Source organism: Camelus dromedarius, chromosome 26, assembly GCF_036321535.1.
Source record: "Camelus dromedarius isolate mCamDro1 chromosome 26, mCamDro1.pat, whole genome shotgun sequence".
Taxonomy (NCBI): Eukaryota; Metazoa; Chordata; class Mammalia; order Artiodactyla; family Camelidae; genus Camelus; species Camelus dromedarius.
In genome coordinates, this window is record NC_087461.1 from 13,161,590 (window position 1) to 13,184,548 (window position 22,959).

At 35.6% G+C, this 22,959-nt stretch overlaps 1 protein-coding gene across 8 annotated transcripts in view; it reads right to left on the minus strand.

Annotated features, from left to right (window-relative positions):
• The window catches only part of ANKRD26 (ankyrin repeat domain containing 26), a 73,955-nt gene that overhangs the window by 10,938 nt on the left and 40,058 nt on the right, over positions 1 to 22,959 (minus strand). For 5 of the 8 annotated variants that reach the window (XM_031444652.2, XM_031444651.2, XM_031444647.2 and 2 more), the window contains 9 exons: positions 20,675 to 20,888; positions 19,274 to 19,457; positions 18,513 to 18,680; positions 16,183 to 17,139; positions 14,587 to 14,739; positions 11,672 to 11,742; positions 11,252 to 11,345; positions 7,558 to 7,670; positions 5,783 to 5,912 (listed from right to left, as the gene is read on the minus strand). In XM_031444652.2, the coding sequence (XP_031300512.2) occupies positions 5,783 to 5,912; positions 7,558 to 7,670; positions 11,252 to 11,345; positions 11,672 to 11,742; positions 14,587 to 14,739; positions 16,183 to 17,139; positions 18,513 to 18,680; positions 19,274 to 19,457; positions 20,675 to 20,888 (2,084 nt within the window). The remainder of the gene's footprint in view (positions 1 to 5,782; positions 5,913 to 7,557; positions 7,671 to 11,251; positions 11,346 to 11,671; positions 11,743 to 14,586; positions 14,740 to 16,182; positions 17,140 to 18,512; positions 18,681 to 19,273; positions 19,458 to 20,674; positions 20,889 to 22,959) is intronic. The other 3 variants (XM_031444653.2, XM_031444650.2, XM_031444649.2) reach the window with 1 other exon arrangement.

Consider the following 22,959-nt stretch of genomic DNA (forward strand, 5'->3'; position numbering starts at 1 on the left):
TGAAGAAGTTTTAAGGAGATCATATTGAGTCACTTAGGGGTGAGTTAATAAATGCCTCCTAAAATAAGACTTTGAAAATAAGACTTAATTAACATATCTTATAAATAAGGATTCTAATGCTATAAACCTTTCTCTGAACTACAAATATTTTATACTAGTTTGAATTGCATTCCAAGGAGCCATAATTTGCAGGGTTAAGGAGAAATCCATCTCCTAGTGTAGTGGTTTAGAAAGATGATCCATACATTTTTCTAAACAAACAAAAAAGCCTTAATTCTTGGAATCCTTTGTTACTCTCCACAAAATAACAGAACATACTCAACAAAAACAAACAAACAAAAAACTTGCTGGAATTTCAGTGACACTGACTTGGGAAGCACTACTTTCCTTAAGATATAATGATTATTTGGTAAGACAAGGCAAGTGGATGTGGTGGTTTTAAAACATGTCTACAAATTTTTTGACACTTCTCCTGTGAAATTCCCTCCCCCTGAAATATGTACTGGCCTTGGCACCTGGTTTCTAAAGGGACAGAATGTGGAGGCACTGCTGTGTGATTTCTAAGGCTAAATGGCTTCTGACTTTCACTCTGTAGGGACGCTCACCCTTAGAACCCAGCCACCACGCTGTGAAGAAGCCCAGGCCACCTAGTGAGTCTTTGTACACGCAGCTGTCCCAGCTGATGGCCCCAGCTGATGGCCCCAGCGAACGTCCTTAACCAAAGCCAGCTCCAACTTCCAGACATGTGCATGAACAAGCCTTTAGATGATTCTAGTGCCCACCTGCAAGTCATCCTGTTTCATGCCAAATGGAGAAGAAATGAGCTGGCTCCACTGAGCCTTGCCTAAATGCAGATTTGTGAAGCAAGCAAATGCTGTTTTGAGCCAACGGGTTTTGAGGCAGTTTGTTATGTAACTTATTAGTAATAAATAACTGGCACAGATATTGATATTAAAAATGGGGTGCAGCCATTAAAAAGGGACCCAAAATGTGGGAATGCCTTTGAACCTGGAGGTAGGAGGAACCTGAACAGATGTAGAGAACAGTAAGAATAAAAACCTAAAGGGCTCCATAAGACTGACTGTTAGTGGAAGCCTGAGGGCCCTTGAAGGGCTGAGAGTGAAGGCTTCTAGGCCAGGGAAGAAAATGACACTGAAACTGGAGGAAATGGGACTCTTGCTATCAAACAGTAAAACTGATGAAAGAGATAAGCTAAAACAAACAAGAAGACTATTAAACATAAAGGAACCAGGACTCACTGGGTTCAAATATCTGTATCCCATTTACAGCATCTCCACGTGCCCAACTGTCACATAATTGTTAAACAGAGAAATGGCTTCTAGGCTAAGATCAAATCTAGGGTGCTGCCAGGAAAACATGGTCTAAAGATGAAGCCAAGACTTTGCTAAGACCTTGTAAAAATTTAAGGTGCTGCCTCAAATTCCTTTCAGAATCTTAAAAGCATGAGTTTTAAAGGTATCATCCCACAACAGATTCACAGGAAGCCTAAGGTGAAGCGCTTACCTCAAAAAGACTTGTGAGGGTAGCTTTTCCAATGGCATGAACCCCAGTAAAATTCACAGGAAACTCAAAGTTTTAAAAGAGAACTGTGGTAGCAAAAACACTGCCTGCTAGCTTGGACTGAAAGAGACCAAGACAGTGCAAAATGAGAAGAGGCCTTTGGGTTTTTCTTAGAAGGTCTACAAGGAGGAAGCTGGCTTGAGAGAACTACTCAGCTGTAAACACACAGGTCATTGCTCATGAAAGGGACAGAACCAAGAGCTCAGAGAGGGCAGCAAAGGAGAATCCCTCCCAGGGTTAGGACTAAGTCCTAATCAAAGAGCCAGCAGCACCAGGCTGCATTTCAGAACTGCTACGGACCAGTGTGCCTCCCATCTTCCATCTGTGAGTGAGGGAGTCCTTAGCAGTTTAGCAGAATGTTGGGTGTGTGGTGGTAAATAACCAGTCTCCTTATCCTCAAGCCTCAGCACTGAGAGGAGTGTACCCAAGGGGCTGTACTCTAGAAACCACGCCCAGGAACCTCAGCCCCACCTGGACCTGATGAAGAAGGTAAAGTAAGACCTTAGACTGGAGCCTAAGCCTAACACCACAGTGACCGAGACCTGCTCGGGGACTGAGTAGGGATAAGGGTATTTCTTATACGGAAGCAATAAAAAAAACATTGTGGCTAGTGAGTAGATTATGCTGGTTTTTAAATGTATCCATAAGTTTTTAAAATTAATACCACAAAAAAGGTAGAATATGGCCAACCTTAAGTGACTTGCTCCTAATGAACAGAATACAGTGAAAGTGGCACTGGGTGAACTGCAGGGCTAGGTTAGAAATGACAATTCAGCTTCTGCCTGGCTCTTAACCCTGGAACCCAGCCTAATGTGGGCAAGCTCAGGCCACAAAGACAGCTTAGGTGTTCCAGGGGAGGTGGTCCACCTGCCTGCCCCATCAGAGCTGCAGCCAACCACCAACGTCAACCATCAGACATCAGTGGATGAACCTTCAAGTGATTCCAGCCCCCCACCTTCGAGCTGCCCCAGCTGAAGTTGAGAGGAAGAGAGGCCAGCTGTCTTGGCCACACTTTTCCTAAGTGTAGATTGTGAACAAAATTAATGTTTGTGTAAGCCACTGAACTTTGGGGAGTTTGTTAGAGGAAAAACAGACAAACAGAAAAGTGGATGATAATAAGATAATAAAAAATGTAACTTAAATACAGTAGAAATTGGTTAAATGTTGAGATTGACTTATTAATGACAAACAATGCTGATGAAAAGAAGCAGATAACTAAAAGAAAGACCTAAGAACTATTGATGAAGAAGTTTTTTTAAAGTACCCTTCAATTACAATTTCTTACAAATAGGCATATATGCCTCTTTACAATTTCCCTTCAAGTTTGAGGATAAGGAAGGCTGGTAAGCAAGGAGACACAGGATTTGAAGTCTAATAGTTGAAAAACAACTAGAAATAGTTTAATTACCAAAATCAGACTTTTTATCTCATTTTAATTAACTGAAATTCTAAAAGAGACAGGCAGCTTTGAGAATTTATTAATCTAGCACTCAATCTTCATTTTCTTTTCCTCAGAGAGAAAGTAAAATACTATGGAATCATTTTTAACCTTCTCAGTAGTAAAACAAATGTAGTGTCCTTTGGCAGTATTTAAATTAAATACAATTTTCCTTTACCTTACTTAAAGCTTGTTTGTAAGGGAAGGTAAGACTGTCTCACCTTTATGTTGTATCACAAAGCTTCCCATATCATATAGATTGGATTTGAAATATTGAAATTCAAATTACTAACCTGTTATCTGTTCCTGATAAATTGATTAAACAGTATGTGATTTTTTAATAGTTGTACTCTTGAAAATTTCTCCTTGGATGGGATGAAATATTTATCCCATTAATTATGTATTAAGCTATAGAGTACAGCTAGGCATCTCTCTTTTTAAGTAAAAGGAGGCAGACACAGGGAGCTGTGTTTCCTAAGAATGCAGGATCTATGCCAAGAATAAGATTGGCACCAGTGTTATACACAAGACCCAAGTCAAAAGAGGATTTCATTGGCCTCCTCCCTCATTCCTTCCTCTTTGGAAGCGGCCCTCACTCTACCTATGGAGTGTGTATCTACTTTTACTTTAACCTGAGCACCCACCCCCACAACTTGTGGCCTTTCTCTTGCCTTTTGAAACAGCCTACACTTTATGCAGTATGTACCTCTCTAAATAAATCTACCTTTACTCAAAAAAAAAAAAAAAAAAAAAGATTTAATTGTGAACTGCAAGATGATGGATTAGAGACTTCCAAAGAGGAAAACTGACAGCCCAGACTTAATCTTTTGCTTCTAGCTGAAATCTATGGATGAGTCTATGAATTATAATAAGTTCAACATAATGAAGTATATTGCAGATTAAGTCAGCAGATCCCGTGACCATGATTTGATGGAAACTGGAGTGAAGGGGAGGCACTGGGTGAGAAAATAAAGGTCTGAACGGAGAGGGAAAAAAGAAATGGACTTTATCTTTGTAAGCCTACTTTCTGTCATGTCATAGAGTCAGCAAGGCATAAGCTGGCCATAGGCTCCTTCGACAAGCAGAAAATCTCCACAGAAGTAGAGTTAAAGACATTCCTCTACACTGACTTTCTATTATTATGTAAAACAACTGGTAATATGCAAGATGACTGGGAAAGAATTCTCATAAAATCTGACTTGGTACTAGACATATAGATCAATGCATTATCACTGAGAATCTAAAAGAAACCCTCACACTTATGGTCAACTGATTTTCAGCAAGAATGCCAAATAACTGAATCAGACAATAATAGTCTTTTTAACAAATGGTACTGGGACAAGTGAATATCCACATGCAAAAGAACAAAATTCGACCTTCACCCCATACCATATATAAAAATTAACTCAAAATGAAAGAGCTAAAACTACAAAATCCTTAGAAGAAAACATAGGTGTGTATCTTTGTGACCGGATTTGGCACTTGTTTCTTAGATAAGACAGTAAAAGACAAAAATAGATTAACTGAACTTCATCAATATTAAAAACTGCCGTGCTTCAAAGGACACCATCAAGAAGGTGAAAAGGCAAGCTCCTGAAAAGGAGAAAACACTTGGAAATCATACATCTGATAAAAGATTTGCACCCAGGATACAAAAAGAACTCTTATGATTCAATCATAAAAGACAATCCAATTTAAAAATGGGTGAAAACCTGAAATAGACAGTTCTTCAAAAAAGATACACAGAAGGATAAAAACATGAAAAGACCCCCAACATTATTAGTTCTTAGAAAAATGCAACTCAAAACCACAGTGAGATGCCACTCCACACCTACCAGGATGGCTATGATTAAAAAGACAGCTAATGACAAGTGTTGACCAGAATGTATAGAAATTGGAACACTTACACACTTTGGATAAAAATGTAAAATGGTGTAGCCACTCTGGAAAATAGTATGACAGTTCCCCAAAAGGTTAAAGAGTGTTACCATATGACACAGCATTTCCATTCATAAGTATATTACCAAAAGAAACAAAAACACGTCCACACCAAAACTTGGACAGAAATATTCACAGCAGCATGATTAACAATAGCCAAAAAGAAAAAAAAAAAAAAAGAAAAAAGCCAAAAAGGTCCATCAACTGATGAATAGATAAATAAAATGTGGTATGTCCAAACGATGGACTATTATTCAGCAATGCTACAAAAGAGGTGTAACTTGAAAATATTACACTAAATGGAAGAAGACAGTTACAAAGGACCCCATATTGTCTGAATCCATTGATACGAAATGTCCAGAGACAGGGAGTTCCCTAGGACTGAGAAGAGTGGGGAAGGGGAAATTGGCACAAAGTGGTGGCTAAAAGGTACAGGCTTTCTTTTTAGGGTGATGACAGTGTTCTAAAATTGGTAACTGTATAACTCTTTGAATAACTAAAAGTACTGAATTGTACACTTTACATGAGTCAACTAGAAGGTATGTTCATTATATTTCAATAAAGCTGTCACCAAAAAAACAACAGATGGTTTGGGGTCAGTAATGGTGTGCTGCTCAACTGCAGATCATTAGCCAGGGTTCAAGACAAGGGAGTCAACAGTATGCCCTTTTTATAGAAAAATGATATATGGAAAAGCTGTATTTTTTACTGGTATCAAATCTAGAAAATTAATAGAAAAATCTATGCTTCACTGCTCAAAGCACCGAGTGACATATTTCCCCCCAGTTAAGTGATTTTGGGGTCCCAAAACTGATTAAAAATTACCTCATGTTTTAGCATATTAATCTGAATATCTGTTTGAATTTGATCGGTTTTGAAGTCTCCATGGAAACTAATCTCTCCACTTTCATATTCATTTAACTTCCTTCTTGTCATTTTTAAGAGTTTCTTAAATCTGTAGAAACGTATAGAACAAGTAAGTCAAGTTCTTTAAGAGTAAATATTTAATTATTATTTAAACAGATATATGTTCTATCATATAAAATAAACAAACCAATAAATTATGATCCTTTCTCATTTGTTCTAATCTAATGTTTTTTGAAAGTATAATAACTAAATTATAATCTTAGGTAAATAATATGAAGGAAAAAACCTTATGACATATATGGTAGGTAAAGGGTTAATATAATATACATATATTACATATAGAGTTCTTATAAGTAAGTTATAATATCCATTTTTAGTATATTAATATGAAACATTCTCTTATTATTAAATATTAGCTATAAACCAGAGATCAGTATCCAAAGTGAAGAAGACAATAGTAACATATGAATGTTTTGAAAAGACACAAAAATACATTTTGGTACCTAGTGGATCACAGCCTACAAGAAGAAAAGAAAGCACACACAAAAAAACATCAAGGCACTTATTTAAAACAGAAAATAAAGCAAGAAAGAAAAATCTTTGGCATCTGAGTTGAGGGGGGAAAAATCCAGGCAGAGCTTTAGAAGAAAGGAAATCAGCAGAGAGAGAATGTGTAAGTCTCCTCAAGACTGTTTTAAGGGACCTAGAAATCTGGGTGAACACAATGTTAACAAGATGCAAAACAATGTAGAGAAAATTAAATGAGAGAAAAATATTGATGAGACTCAGGGAACATTTCTAAGTATAATCATCCCTTGGTATTCAAAGAGGATTGGTTCCTTCCAAGACCCCTTCACACCCTGTGAATACCAAAATCCATGAATGCTCAAGTTTCTTATATAAAATGGTGTAGTATTTGCATGCAATCTGCACAACATCCTCCTGTGTACTTTAAATCATCTCTAGATCACTTATAGTAGCTGATATAATGTAAATAGTTGGCAATACAATGTAACTGCCATGTGAATCCTTGCCAGCCTGAGGTCAACCCAAGTTTTGCTTTCTGGAAGTTTGGGGAATTTTTTTTTTTTCCTGAGTACTTTCCATCTGAGGTTGGTGGAATCTGTGGATGCTGAGAGCTAACTGTACTCAGCAACTAAATGGAAAGGAAGCCATGGGGGTGCTTCACAGACACTGGGGAACACTTATTTTTTCTTCAATCTGGTCAAAATATGATCACTAATTTTATTATTCTTTAAGCCATACATATATTTTTGTACGTACATTTTATGACTAAAAAAAGAGGAAAGAAAATCTAAGCCCAATCAAGATAATTTTTGATATTGTTAAACAATGACACGGGTAGGTTTTTAGATGCTAAAATACTTGAGTGTTGAAGAAGAACACTACTAAAGGAAGAAAAGATTACCAAAAAGAGCAAAGATATCCTGTAGAAATAAAAATTCAAGGAAGACAATGAATAGCAGAGTGACATTACTATATGCACTGTTCTGACTGTTTCAGAAATCATTAGGGAGCAAGTGTAATATTGTGGCATTCAAAAAAGTTTCAGACTATGCTGTGAATTTCCAAAATAAACTTTTAAATAGGCTAATTTATTTAGTTATGAAAATACATACATAAAATGAATTTGCATCTAAGTTTTAATAAAATAAATCATAGTTAAATCAAACAATTAATAATTAAAATGATCTGAAATATTAAAATCTTACCCAGTAATCTCTTTTTCTAATTCACTATTTTTCTTCATTTCTTGATCCAAACTATATTCCAGAGATTGCTTTAACTCAGTTAATTTCTTTAATTGTTCCTTTTCATCCTCGGACTTTGAAAAAAATAATTTAAGAAAATTATTTTTAAAAACCTAGAGACTTCTTCTTTCTTAAAAATACTATTTCTCCCCAGGAGTGGAATTGCTGGGCCATATGGTGGTTCTACTTTTAGGTTTTTGAGAAAACTCCACAGTGTTTTCCATACTGGCTGCACCAATTCATATTCCCACCAACAGTGGACAAGGGTTCCCCTTCCTCCACATCCTTGCCAACGCTTGTTATTTGTGTTCTTTTTGCTGATGGCCATTTTTCTTACAGGTGTGATATGATATCTCACTGTGATTTTGATTTTCATTTCCCTGATATTAGTGATGTTGAGCAACTTTTCCTGTTCCTGCTGGCCATCTACATTTCCTCTTTTGGAAAAATGTCTGTTGAGTTTTTCTGCCCATATTTTAAGTGGGTTGTTTGTTTGTTTTTTAATTGAAGTACAGTTGATTTTAAATGTTGTACTAGTTTCTGGTGCACAGCATGGATGGACTTGGAGGGCATTATGCTAAGTGAAATAAGTCAGACAGAGAAAGACAAATAGTGTAAGATATGACTTACTTGTGGAGTCTAAAAAAAAATACAACAAACTAGTGACTATAACAGAAAAGAAACAGACTCATAGATGCAGAGAAGGAACTAGTGGTGACCAGTGGGGAGAAGGTAAGGGGAGGGGCAAGATGAGGTGGAGGATTAAAAGGTACAAACTATCAGGCATAAAATAAGCTACAAGGATGTATTGTACAACATGAGGAATAAAGCCAATATTTTACAAGAACTATAAATGGAGTATAACCTTTAAAAATGTGAATTATTACATATTTCTCATGAGTTCATAAGTAATATGTGTTTATAGTGAAACATAGTTTATAAACCTAATGCCAATGAGGACAGATTTTAAAAATAATGGTTTTCTTAAAACAGCTTAAGCTGATTTTTCATTTTCATCATTTCATCATTTTTCTGGAATTTAAATTGCCAAAATTTCTGTTAAAAGCAGAGGTTTTTAACACATAAAATATGAAGTGTTAATGAAATTTTTTAAGAGCAGATATATCTACATTTTAGTTTCCAAAGATGCCCTAGAAATATTTTCATCAGTAGTTCAAGATATTCCAGGTTTTGTTAAATCACTACTAAAATAATCTTTGAAAAAATTCCCATGCAATCCCCATTACATTTATGATCACGTGACTATAGGATGAGAGAAAGCCTCTCATTCTCCCAAAGCATTCTTTCATTGGTTTCAATTTCTCCATTTCTATTAACCATTTTTCTCTTTAAATACAGTTTTAGTCTTCTCTCCACTATATAAAAATGTAACTTTTTCTTGATTCTTATAGCTTTTTCTATCATCCTTTTTCTCCCCTTCCATTGGACTCTAACACTCTTCAATGCAAGGTCTCAACCACAGATTCAACTTTCTTTTTCATTAAAATCTCATTCTTCTTTTACACTAAAATCTGACTTTCAGTCTTAGAATTCCCCTTAAGAAATGCTGAGGGCCACCAAGGACCTTTTTCTTTAGTCCTTATCCTGCTTTACTTCTCAGCAGCAACTGGTAACATGGCCACACCCTCCCTTTGCTCCTCTAAGCCCACCTCACGTCTAAATGACAGTAACCCTTGGTGTTCAGTCCTTGATCCTTCCTATTCCTCTCTGTAAATTCTCTGAGTTCTTTAAATACCAAGACTTCAAACCGGATTCCCTAACCTACATTTCCAGCCTTGATCCCTTTACTGAGGTCATCCGTCCTTTTTTCTCCCTTCTAATTCCTCCAAGACAGTATCTTCAGCCACACTCATGAACCATTACTTGGTGTGGATTGCCTTTGTAGCAAGCTAATCTTGGTCACTTCAGGTTTATTGTTATTGGTGTTATTTTGAGTATAGTGTGATTTTATAATCTTGGCAGGGGGCACTCTCTCCCTTAGGATGCTGACCAGCAGGCTGTGTCTTGTTTTTCTTTTATAATGCAAAAAAGTTTTTCACAAGGGTCAGGTTATCCATCTTTTGCCTTTGTTTTCTCTTGAATAATTTCCTATCCCATAGAGACCCAACCTTATGGAAGTCTTCTGACACTCTGAAAGGATGAATACTCAACCACACACTGTTTTGGAGCTTTGAGTCAACTAGAGATCTCTCTTCTTCCCAATTCAGATTCTTCTACTCAAAACTGTGTTGATCAGATATCTTAACCGAGGTCAGTCTCTGGCCTGGTGATTCATGACTTGAGAACCTTGCAGAGAAGCCAGGGCTATTGACTGAGTTGGTTAAAACCTGTCTCTCAGTAAATTTTTGATTCAGGTAGACCTTAGAGTAGCTAATAATTCTCTGTCACAATCCTAACTCATTTCTATAAAAATTACAGAAAATCCCTCACTATTTTTTTAAGTGCTTAAGCAGTTTTGGGTATTCCTACAATTTTTTTTCCACTTCTGATACCTTAATTGATATCCATTTCATGATGTAAGGGGACACCTGGCATATTCCCAGAAGAGTCCTTTTATCAACAAATTGTGTTGTCACTTGTATGAAAATTATGCTAATATAATGTGAATACTTTGTATCAAGTCTAAAGAAATAATTTTCAGTGTTTCTTCAAACACAAGAAGAACCAGTCAACAGAATGTTCTGGTTCCCCTGATAAGTATATATCTGCATGACAAGGCATGAATCTAGCTACTGTAATTGAAAGAAATGAGTTGGAGGTGCGTACCTCACTGCTCCAACTCAGGGTTCACAATGCAATCTTTTGATTTTTTAACTGTAGGTAGCTTCTCCTACAAAGGAGAGTATAAATGGCAGAAGAATCCTGTTCTGCTTGGTAAACTGTTACATAGTTTTCACTCTACATCGATAAACTGGAATCTTGGATTACATATCAATCTTTTCTGAGGCTGCCTGTTAAATCTTTGAAAGGCTGATTAACTCAAGCAAATGGGAAAAAGAAATTTCTGAACTCACAATTCTAGGAGCACCTTTTCCTGTGTAAGGCCCTACTGAGCAGCCATTTCTACTTTTTAACTGGCATCTTTCTTTTTAATTTAACTCCAACAAAGGAAAAAATACATTCCTTTTAGAAAAATGCTTGGATACTGACCCAGTATTCATTCTTGATGAAGAGAACAAAATAGATTAAAAGTAATTCATTCTCAAAATCCCTCTGATGGGTTTAGATTGCAAGAGAAATTCAGAATTCTACATCAAATCATTATTCAAATTTCTGGACTCAAAGAGATACTTGTCTACCAATGTTTATAGCAGCATTATAAATAGCCAAAAAGATGGAAAAATCCAAACGTTCACTAACAGATGAATGAATAAACAAAATGCAGTATAAACTGCCTTTGGACTATCACAATCTTTTCAACTAAAATCTTACTACAAAAAGAAAATCATTAATTTTGTGAATTCAGTCAACTTCCTCTAGAAAGAGGAATTAGTAGTAGCAAGTAGTATCAATATAAATTTGATAAATACTTTTATCAGTGAGACTTTTCATATTTCTAAAATATTCTTAGCTACTACTAGTAAAGCAATTAAAATTCCTCTTCAGTATGACAGAAATTAAGAGATTGACTTACCGAATTTATACTTAACAGGTTTTTCTGAAGCTGTTCAATTTTGCCCGCTTGCTTTTTGTTGGTAACTTTTAACTTGGAATTTTCCATTTCAAGCCTATAATGTATATTTTAAAATAATTATTCTAATTTTTTAAATACCACACAATTTCTGAACAAACACCTGCAGGTTCAATTACATTAAGTTCTTAAAAGTTTGAAAAGTTGATGATTTGGCAATGGTGCTCTTTTTCTAGCTGTGCTTTGTGGATAATGTGCAAAATTTAGAAATAATGGGGAGGGAGATATGCATTTCAAAACAGCTCAGAGCTGAAATTTGTACCCGGCTTCACAACTGCTTATTTACTATCATTACTGATCTAATTCTCATACTAATCTACCGCTTCCTGCTCAAGTTATTTTCTGTGCTGCTTTAAATTGTACTTTTGCAGGAGATCCTGTTTCTTCTCAGCACATCTCATGGCCTCTGCATGTTGATCTTGTGCTTCTTGCAACTGAAACAAAAGAAAAACAAAAGTTTTTAATGACTGATAATCTAGTACAAATCCACCATAATCTGTTTCATCTCTTTCATCTGCATAGTGTTTATGATTCCTTTCAGAACGTCTGTTGTTACAACAGAGAACTTGCGGCCCACAAAGCCTAAAATATTGACTATCCAGCCCTTTACAAGTCACCAATCTCTCGTCTAGCACTAAAACACAACTTTATTCATGCTTTAACTTATATTTTATCAAATACACACACAAATTTGTATATTTTGCCAAGTGGGGAAAGACACTTACCTTATGGTAAACATTTTTATTTTTGTACTGCAAGCTCCACATCAGCTCTAATTTTAAATGTTCACATATGTGAATGACCAGGGTTATTCCAGTGATTATAAAAGCTAACACTGCTTTTGGTGACAACCAGAAGTTTCATGGACTAGTTGGAGAGGCAGTGTCTATGCAGGAGCAAGAAAGCATGGGTCTGAGTCCCAATTTCCACCAGTTATTAGCTGTGTGTCCTTGAGCAAAGCACTTACATTTTCTGTCTGAGTTTCTCCATCTGTCAAATGGAGATGATCATAGCATCTATCTTACTGGGGTGCTGGGAAGATTAAATTGAGGAAAATACATAATGCACTTAGAAGAGGATGTGGCACATAGTAAGTGTTAATTTAAGTGTTTGCAACTAGCATTATTACTGTTGCTGTATTTTACTTTCTAAACAATTTGATATTTTAGGCAGGTGGCATGTCAGTGGAAGTGGTCTCCTATACAAGTCACACTGAAATCATTCTTCAGACCGTTGAAAATGGCAGTCAGTGGGGAACAGGAGGCCCAGAATATATGCCCAGCACTTCAAAAACTTTCACCAGTTCCACCAACTAGTACTTTGTTCCACTTATAGTAATTTATAACTTACTTCCTCTCTGTTCTACTCAGTGGGCAATGATCATGGGCTACAATGCAAATGGCACCTCCTGGACTGAGTAGCACATAACTTATACTACCATCAGAGGAAGGGTGAAGCCACTGGCCCGGAAATATTCCCCTATGGCTAAATCAAAGTTCTGAATCAATTCATTCCCAGCAACTGCTTATGTTGGGCTGCTCTGGCAAGTACTCTGATGAGAAGATTAAGGTTATAAACCATAGATATCAGAAAAGCAGTCCCCAGTTGGTAAAATGCTATAAATCTATTAATCCCACTTCTGGCTGCATAATAAATAAATTTAGATTTTTTTTCCATAGTGAGAGAGAAAAAAATGAGCATTTAATTGAACAAGTGCTTTCCATTTTATATTTAATTGCTTAAAATACATTTTAATAAAAGTTTTATCATATCAATATCTCCAAGAAGAATTACTGACATGGTATATAGGGTACTTAATTTTATCCCGGCAACTGTTAAGCTAAAATATTTTTAATTTATGCAAAGACAGGTGCCATGCATATCAATTAATATTCCCCTGTAGACAAATTATACTTAGAAAAGCAAGATTATCTTTCATGAAAAAAATTAGAAAAATTTTAAAAATTTTGTAAGGTTAAGGGCTAAACTGTTCTGCACAGAGTAGATGACAAGGCTGAAGAGAACAGGGTCAGTGAGAATTAGGCCAGTCAGAGAAAACTTCATGGAGGAGAGCCTGGGAGCCAGCTCTGAATGTAACAACAGGCTGACGGAGAAGAAATTGCAAAGGCAGAAAGGACACCAGCAAAGGCCAAGAAAAGGTGAAACCACGCCAGTAACTCAGAGGATAAAATCCAACAGCAGGGAAATAAAAATATGTCCACACAGTAACTTGTAAATCAATGTTCCAAGCAGCATTATTCATAGTCAAAAAGTGGAAAGAACCCAAAGGCCCATCAACTGATGGATGGATAAATGGTTTAGCTACACAACCGAGTACTGTTTGGCAATACACAGAAATGGAAGTACTGACATGTACTATCACATGGATGAACCCTGAAGATGTTATGGCAAATGAAAAAAGCTAATCAGCAAGGATCACATACCACGTGATTCCATTTATGTGCAATACCCAGAACAGGCACATTTATAGAGGCAGAAATTAGACTGGTGGTCGCCGGGGGCTGAGGGAGACGGGGGGGCTGGGAGTGATGGCTAAGGGATGCAGGCTTTCTTTTGGGGGTGATGGGAATGTTCTAAAATTGACTGTGGTGACAGTTGCACCCCTCTCTGAATATACCAGGAGATACTAAGTATACATTCTAAATGGGTGAATTATATGATATGTGAATTATATCTCAATAAAGTTTTTTTTTTTAATCCAAAGGCAGGATCTAGATAATTTTCCAAATTCTCTACTTTGGGTGGACATACACGATCTGAACTTCTCCATGATTTTACAACATACCTGAAATGAAAAGAAAATGAAGGCAATGCCTAACTTCAACTGGTTTATATAATGACCTCTCTGCACAAGTTATTCTGAAATCTATGAAATAAATATACACAGATTCTATATCCATTCATGGAAGTGAAGATGAGACATGACAATTTTCTGGAACATTCCATGAAACATTATCCTCTGATTTTATCTGGCTTGCCTCATCGTGGTAAACTAGAGATATCACCAAAAAATACTATTTCGTAGGAAAAAAGTCAACTTCTGTGAGGAATCATGCATAATTCTCAACTTCTGTAAGGGTATGTATTATAAGAAAAAATACATAATACAAATGGCAGAATGAAAGTCAGAGTTTAAGAAATAAATGCATCATAAAGATAACAAAATTATAATGAAAATACAAAAGAAATCTGTCCATGAAAATTAGTATCCTAAGACACTTTACATTAACGGTTGACATGTTAAGTTTCATACATACTTGACTTGTGATTTGACGTAATTTCTTCTTTAAATCTTGTGCCTCGTCTTCTAAATGAGTCCGATAACGTGATGTGACCTCCAGGGAAGCCTCCGACATGGACTGCTTCTTTAGGGTGTCAGCCAGTTCTTGTTGAAGCTGTCTCACAAAGGCCTAATAAGATATTCTGTTACTGATTTTTAAGTCACCTTATTATTAAGTTATGTTAATAATAAATAATTTCAGCATATGGACATTGATTCACCTTCTTTTGGTTAAAGACACAGAAGGCATGACCCTCCTGCCTTATCAACAGTGAGTGACTTAGACAATGGATGCAGCCCCACCAGCCATTCCCTGCCCCTCCCAGGAAACGGCCAAGTTTTACCCCCACTGAAGTCTCAAAAAGAAATGTGTATGTAGGTGGGACAAGTGGTCGTAAATTCCACATTGTGGAACATTCTCCCTCTTTCTCATTAGAGGCTTAAATTTACTTCAGAGTTCTTCACATATTCAACCTGGTGCTTAAATCTTTCCAATAGATTCCTATCTCAGAATAAAAACACAGTTATTCCAGTGGCCTTTGGGGACTCTAGACAACCTGGCCTCACTCCCCCTGCCTCCCAGTCCACAGCTCCTACAGCTCCCCACCATCTCTCCCACTCACTCCATTCCTGCCACTCACCACTCTGGCCACCCCCCATCAGTCTGAAAATGAGACCCCAATGCCAAACTAATACATCACAGAGAGCGTTAGTTCCCTGTGTACTGGACAAAACTTGGATCCAAATGACAGGAAATGAGCCTTGGAATGAGAATTATGAGGAAATTATTTGTAAAAATGTTCAAAGTAAGTTATAAATAGCAGGGGGAAGATTAAGTCAAATACAGTTTTGCTAAAACTCACCACATTTGTCCCAAATTATGATTGAATGAAAAGCAGATGACTTTAACAAGTGGAAAGGTCATAATACACGATTTGAGATGGAAATATTTCCAAATTTAATTTAAAGTGACATGAATAAAAATAAAATTATACCAACTAAAAATGTATGAAAAACTACTGAAGGAAAAGTACTACAAGATGCAGCATTTACACATCGGTTCATCTGGGAAATCTTGATTTGACTGTCAAGGTGACCCACACAACTGAATCTTTCTTTTCTTTTCTTTTTTTTTGGTTTTGTTTGTTTGTTTTCTTTTACTTTTTTTGTTCACACAACTGAATCTTAATTTCAAAATACTTATTTTAGGTATGAATTTTTCATTTATCGGCTTCATCGTGATATTAAAATGTGGTGACAGAAAGATTAAAATTATTATCTTGGCAGTATAAGAGTAAATTACTAATACCTGCCTATATCTATTAACCACTTATAGCTTAATCTCTTAAAATTTCATAGGTGACATGGCATCTTTACTCAAAGTAAAGCACCTCTCAGGCCTAATTTTTGTTTGCTAGATACAAGATATGCTTTTAGGCTGATTTACACTCTATATATTTATAGGCTATATATTTTTTATATTCAACTAGTTTCAACATTTAGCTATCATCAGACATTATTTTGAATTTTCTTTGAGGGAGTCTGAAAATTAGTTCTCTTTCTGGATACTTACTTCTCTTTCTGCTCTCTCATTTTCACACTGATACATTCTCTCTTTTAAATGGTTGCATTCATTGATTAACTCCTTGTTTCTTTCCTCCAGCATCAGAACTTGTTTTTCACTTTCACCTTGAAGTTTTTTCACGATATCCTGAAATTGGTCTTTGATATTAATGACTGTCTTGTCTTTGCTATCGGCTTTGTTTTGAGCATCATCCAGTTGCTGTCGAAGCAACATGTTTTCACTCTGTAGCTGAGATAACCTCTCCTCTAAGGATTCCTGCTTTCCAATGTATTTACTCACTTTCCCTTGTTCGTTTTGATACAAGTGTTCAATTTCCTTCTTTTGACACTGGGCTTGGCTTAGGTCTCTCTGCACACATTCTAACACCAACGTCTTTTCTCTGAGAGCATCTCTCGTGTGATGGAGCTCAATTTCTAGGCTATTCAATCTACTTTCAGCTTTAGAAAGTTGCTGGGAAAGTACCTCATTGTTATCTTTCAGGTTAGATATATCAAAATTCATTTTGTCCTGTAAGCGAAACCACTCATCTCTTGCTCTCTGGAAGGCAAGCTCCAGGTCTCTCTTTGCTGCCTGACTTTGCTCATGATCGTGGATGGCAGCAGCCAGTCTGGAACGGTATGATTCAACTTCTGTTTCCAGTCTTTCTTTGCATTGTTTTTCATTCTCCAGTTTAGAGCTTAGCATTGTATTCTCAGCTGTCAGAACATTAAGCTGCCCATTATATTGGGATATTGTTTTTGTTAATGTTTCCTCATCCTGTTTTATTATCTTTTGAAGATCATCATTCTTTTCCTTTACGATTTCAATGTCCTCAAAATATTTATTTTCCTTTTCTTGGTTCTGATGTTTTATTGTTTCTCTTTCTAGATTCAGCATGGTAATTTCTTCCCATAACATGTAGTTTTTACACAACAGATCTTTTTCTTTTTCATGACTATGAGAAACCTAAGTAAAATAAAGGAGACTTTAGCTGGTACTCAATAAACTGACATATCACAATTTCCTCTGAAATGAAAGACTAATCTACGTTTACACAACAAAAACTTTGCAATCAGTGGATGTCCAACTAGAAAAACTAAAGGTGGATACAAATATAAAAATTTTATACAAGCAGAAATCCCCAAAAGTTCAAAAGTATAATTGAAGACAGTGAATCCTTAAAAGTAAAAAAAAAAATAAATAAATAAAAAAAATAAACCACAAGAGAATTTTAAAGAAGCTCAGAATTGGAAAGGCCTTTCTCTGAATTACAACCAACCTAGAAAACTTAAAATAAAAGATCAATAATTCTGATTACACTTAAAAATTACATCTGATATTAAACTATACAGCTCCCCACACAGTAAGAGCCTTAGCTCTGTATATATTTGGACAGATGAAATTTTCTAAAAATATTTTTTCCTGAGACTAGTCCATAAATATTCTCCCTTTCTCACATTTTTATGGTGAGTTATAAGAATTATATCTACTGATAAGTGATAAATCTAGGCATTCTACTAAGCACATCTACAAACGTTAGTTAACTCATCTAGTTATGACAATTCTGTAATAAAGAGGTTAAAGACATAAGCAAGCTGCAGGGTTTTCCCAGGTCTTCTGACTCTGCTACTCATCCTTTTACACCAAACCAAAGCTACTTGTCCAGGATAAATAAGTAACTACAAGATAAGCCCTGTATTTCACTAACGGTGAATATACTAATGTAAATAAGGTAAAATTTACAGAGCTCTTCTTAGAGAACCATGAGACTATCTGCTGCTGCAATAATATTTATTTCTTCTTCATAATGTTTATAACAGTAATAGATGTGAAACAGTGGGGAAATACAGTGAACAGTTTTATTAAAAATAAAATACAGGTCAATAAATTATCACTAAGTATAGATTATGGCATATCTATCACTGTTTTCAAAAGCTCCTTGTACTGAAATTGGATACCACATGGAGTAGAGCGTTACTTTTATCACATGTAGGAGAATGACACCCAAAACACGGTCTCTGAAGTGGCCACATCTTTCCTCCTTACCATCAGTGGAAGTGATAAAGTAACCTCTCTATTCATCTACCAAGGGAGTGACATCACTGCCCAAAACTAGAATGAATGAGACCATTGTGAATGTCCCTGGTGCAGGCAAATGGATTTGAATTAAACATATTACTTTATCTGATGGACCAAAAATGCAACCCCCTGAAAAAAATATATACATCTATAGGCTTTTAAAATCCTTATACATTCTATGATGTATACTATTGGTTTTTAAAATATGTAAATATACAAATTCATATACACATATGTTTGAAAATGACTAAACAATATACCTCAGCATTCATTTCCTTATTAGCCATTTCTATCTCCTTTTGTCTGGAAAGGTGATTGGTCAGGATTTCATCTTGTAATATTCTGGCATTCTGCTCTCGAGATAGTTGCCTCTGAGTATTATTCAGCTCTTCCACAACCTGGAGACACATTTCATTAGGTTTTTGATTCTATACCATGAAAAAAAAAGTCAAAAAAAGCTTAAGAGTGGAACGTTAAAAACAAAACAAACAAACAAACAAAAAAAAACTGTTAAAAGGATGTAGTCTCTTTAAGCACAAGGATGTTTATCACACATGAATAAATTTTAACTTAAATGACAGCTAAATTTATCACAAAGCAAAAACACAGGCAGATGTAGTATTGTGAAAGAAAATTTCTTCACAAAGCATTAACCAGTTCCATCACAGTCTTAAGGCAATTTAGCCTGTATTTTAACATAAAAAAGCCACAATTAACACATGGATTGGAATTAAGACTATTACTTTGTTGAGTGGACCAAAAACACCAATCATTATGTTAATGATTAAGGTCAATTTACCTTCCATTCCTTCATTCAGAAAACAGACATAGAGCATCTATCAGATGTCAAGGATTGCAAAAAATTAGTAAATTAAGCTATAAATGTCATAGTTCATATTTAGGATGAGGTAACATTTTTCATTTGTTTTAACCCCCCAAAATGTATATTAGATCAAAGGAATATGATGAGTAATACTGATGAAACAGTGTTAGATGAAGTTTTCACCTAAGATTAACGTACCTGATTCAGATTATTCCTTGCAGTCCGCAATTCCACTTCCAGGGCTCGGAGCGTGAATTCAAGCTGCTGTTTCATTTCAACTTCTTCACTGTACTGCTCTTCTTTTCTTCTTAACTGCTCCCTAGTTTTTTCATATAATATATCAGCATTTTTCCTCTTCTCTTCCTCTTGTTTTAAAGTGAATCTGCAGGGAAATATGCTTACCTTAAAATCTGTTTTGTTAAAAAATTAAAAGTTCATTTTATCATCTCGTTCTTCACATGCTGATTTATTATCCTAATGAAATTTCTATTTTCTTGATTTTTTTTCCTTCCTAGGTCTCACATTTTTAATTCCTTACTTCAACTTCTTCATAAAGATATATATATATATGCTTGAAAGATAGCAATGAAAAAACATTGTGCTACTGAGTTTCAGTCAAGAGTAACTCTAGTGAATAGTGTAGGAAAGAAATATGGAAGTTATTCAGTAAGGTTTGAGTTGAAAATTATCCTTTTCCCACAGTCATAATTACTCCTCTGTTAGGACAAGATAATTTAGTTACTAATTAAAAAGACAAGTTACTATTTAGAAATAAGTTTTTAAGTTCATGAGAAATAAAATTTCAACTTCATGAACTATTACAGGTACTCCTAAATGATCTACAGGTTAAGGTAACATCCACAGACATCTTTTACAGAACACAGATCCACAAAGTACTATAATGCAAAACTAGGCTGGGGAGTCTAATACCTGTTCCCCTACACTTTATATGTTTCTTCTTTTGCAACACTTTGAACTTATTTTGTTGATTATTGTCTATTTAATAAATCATTTTTAAATCTCTTTTCGAACAAGGCAGGATCCATATTCAGTAATTAAACAATAAATAATAATATGTGCTTTCAGCATAGACTTCTGAACTAATCTTACCTATGTATGAGAGAGATGCTGAATAAACTAACCAGTGATCACCTTCCATCTTACTTTTTTTCCATCCATTCATATATTAAGAAGAAAACTGCACAAATTTTAAGTTTCTGCCTTGAGAAAAATGGCCATTTCATAATTCTGTAAGTGGGAATGTAAAGGAATATAAACCTTCTGGAGAACAATTGAGAAATATGGATCAAAGACTTGAGAATATATGTACGTGTGTGTGTGTGTGTGTGTGTGTGTGTGTGTGTGTGTGTGTGTGTGTGTGTGTGTGTGTGTGTGTGTGTGTGTGTGTGTGTGTGTGTGTGTGTGTGTGTGTATCTTGTATTATTTCCAAGAGTTTCATATTCCACAATACTAATGAAATTTTCTCTCCTGTAAATCCCAAAAGATAAGTTAGCAATTATAAAACCTCTCCTACATATCCACAGTATTAAAGTAAATATAAAGAGTTCAAATATTTCTTTAAAACCAAGAAATTCATACCTCAGACTGCAGAGCTCTTGTTCCCACTCCACTTTTTGATGTTCTAACTGTGATTTCAGCTCTTTGGTTTCTGACAGCTCCTTTTGTAGCCCACTAACCTTATTTTCCATTTTTTTAATTTTTCCTGTAAGTAGTTCACAGTGGTTTTTTTTAAGTTCTATTAATCTTCTGTATGAAAGAACTGCATCCTGAATTTTCAAAAAGCTAATAGAATCTGCATTAGGGAGAAAACAAAAATAGAAATAACATATATCAGTAATTTTTGTGTATAAAGGACTGTGCATTTTCACATTCACTCATCCATACATTGTACAAATGGATACTGAGCATCTCTAACATGGAAGACATTCTACTAAGCTCTTAAGATAAAACAGACATGACTCTTGGCTCCTGCATAGAAAAGAAAGTTTTATGATCACATAACAGAACTTGATCTAGATTGAGCCCAGGGAAGATTTCCCCAAGGAAGAGATGGTTACACTGAGAAATGAAGGATGAGCAGGGAGCAATTAAGCCAAGGGGGAAGAAGAGCATTGCAGACCATCTACAACACGTGCCCGAGTCCCACTGCACTCTGCTTCCAGCCGAGATGGATTAACAGGCACTGATTGACTTGCCTCCTTGAAACTAGCAAAAACAAAACAAAGTACATTAAAAAATGATTTTCAAGACAAAGGACCTCAGGCAATGAAGGACAATGATCCCTGAAAACTCATGAAGTGAGTCTAATGCCCCCAGCTCACTGCCTTGGGAGATGACCCAGGCCACAGCACAGGGAGAGGGACCTGAGGTAGGGTCCACCAGACTCCCTGAGCAGAGCTGATGAAGCTGAGAGTCTGGTGAAACCAACATAGATTGAGATCAGAGGGGAGAAGGCTGGAGAGGAGAGAGTGGAACAGAGAAAGGACCCTGGAGATGTGCAGAGGGGCCCCCTTGGGTATTCAGCCAAGTAATAAACAGTGCATAGAGAAGTGAGAAACCATTCGAGATAGGGAGGTAAACTTCTGAAAAGAGGAAACAGTGCTTAGTGCTCATGCAGTGCCAGGAAGAGTGTCCATTCCCGTTACCAGGTGAGAAAAACTCATAACCCAGAGGGCAATGGATAGATGGTAAGAAAGGTCTTGCCTCAGTAGTGGGGGATAATCAGCCCCAGATGGAGTGCTACCTTGGATTCATCTAACTTGAGCACCACCATTCTTTTCAAGTAGCCATGGAACACTTACCAAAAAAGACTATATTCTGGGTCATAAAATGAATCATAATAAAAGGAGAAAGTCAAAAGAATTTAACTCAAAAAAAGTATATTCCCTGACCAGAAAGCAATCAAATTGAAAATCAAACAAAAATATCTCTGGAAAATAGTTGGAAACTAAATTACACACATCTAAATAACTTTTGGGTCAAAGAGGTAACAAAGAGATGAATTACAAAGTATTCTGAACTGAATGAAAATGAAAACATAATACATTACAATTTGTGGAATGCTGCTTACTTACAGGGAAATTTATACTACTGAATGTTTATATTGGAAAAGAAAGGTTTCAAATCAATGACCCTGGCTTCTACTATAAGAAACTAGAAAAAGAGAAAATTAAACCCAAAGCAAGCAGAAAAAAAGGAAATAATAAACATAAAAAATAAAATTAATGAGAAAGAAAAAAAGAAACAGCATGGAAAAAATGAATGAAAACAAATGTTTTCAGGAGATGAATAAAAATGATAAACCTCTAACCAGGCTGATAAAGAAAAATAGAGAAGGCACAATTTCAAGAATGAATTATGTGACATTGCTTCAAGATTCTACATATTAAAAGAATAACAAAGTAATATTATGAACATTATGTAAATAAATATGACAACTTAGATGAAGTGAGTAAATTCCTTGAAAGAGAGAAATTACCAAAGTTCAATCAAGAAAGAACAAATAAGCCAAACAGCCCTATAGCTTAAAAAAAAAAAAAAAACAAAGAAAAAAAAAACTGAAGTCTTATTTAAAGACCTTACCACAAAAAAAAATTCCAGGCCCAAATGGTTACACTGGTGAATTCTACCAAATATTTTAGGAAAATTTAATACCAATTCTACACAAACTCTCTTCAAAAAATGAAAAGGAGAAATAAATCCTCATTCTGTGAAACTAGTATTCCCCTGAAAACAAAACTAGACAAAGGTATTAGAAGAAAGAAAACTAATGTCATGAAAATTGAGGTAAAAATTCTAAATAAAACATTAGCAAATTAAATCCAACAGTACATTAAAAGGATAATTCGTTATGATCAAATGGA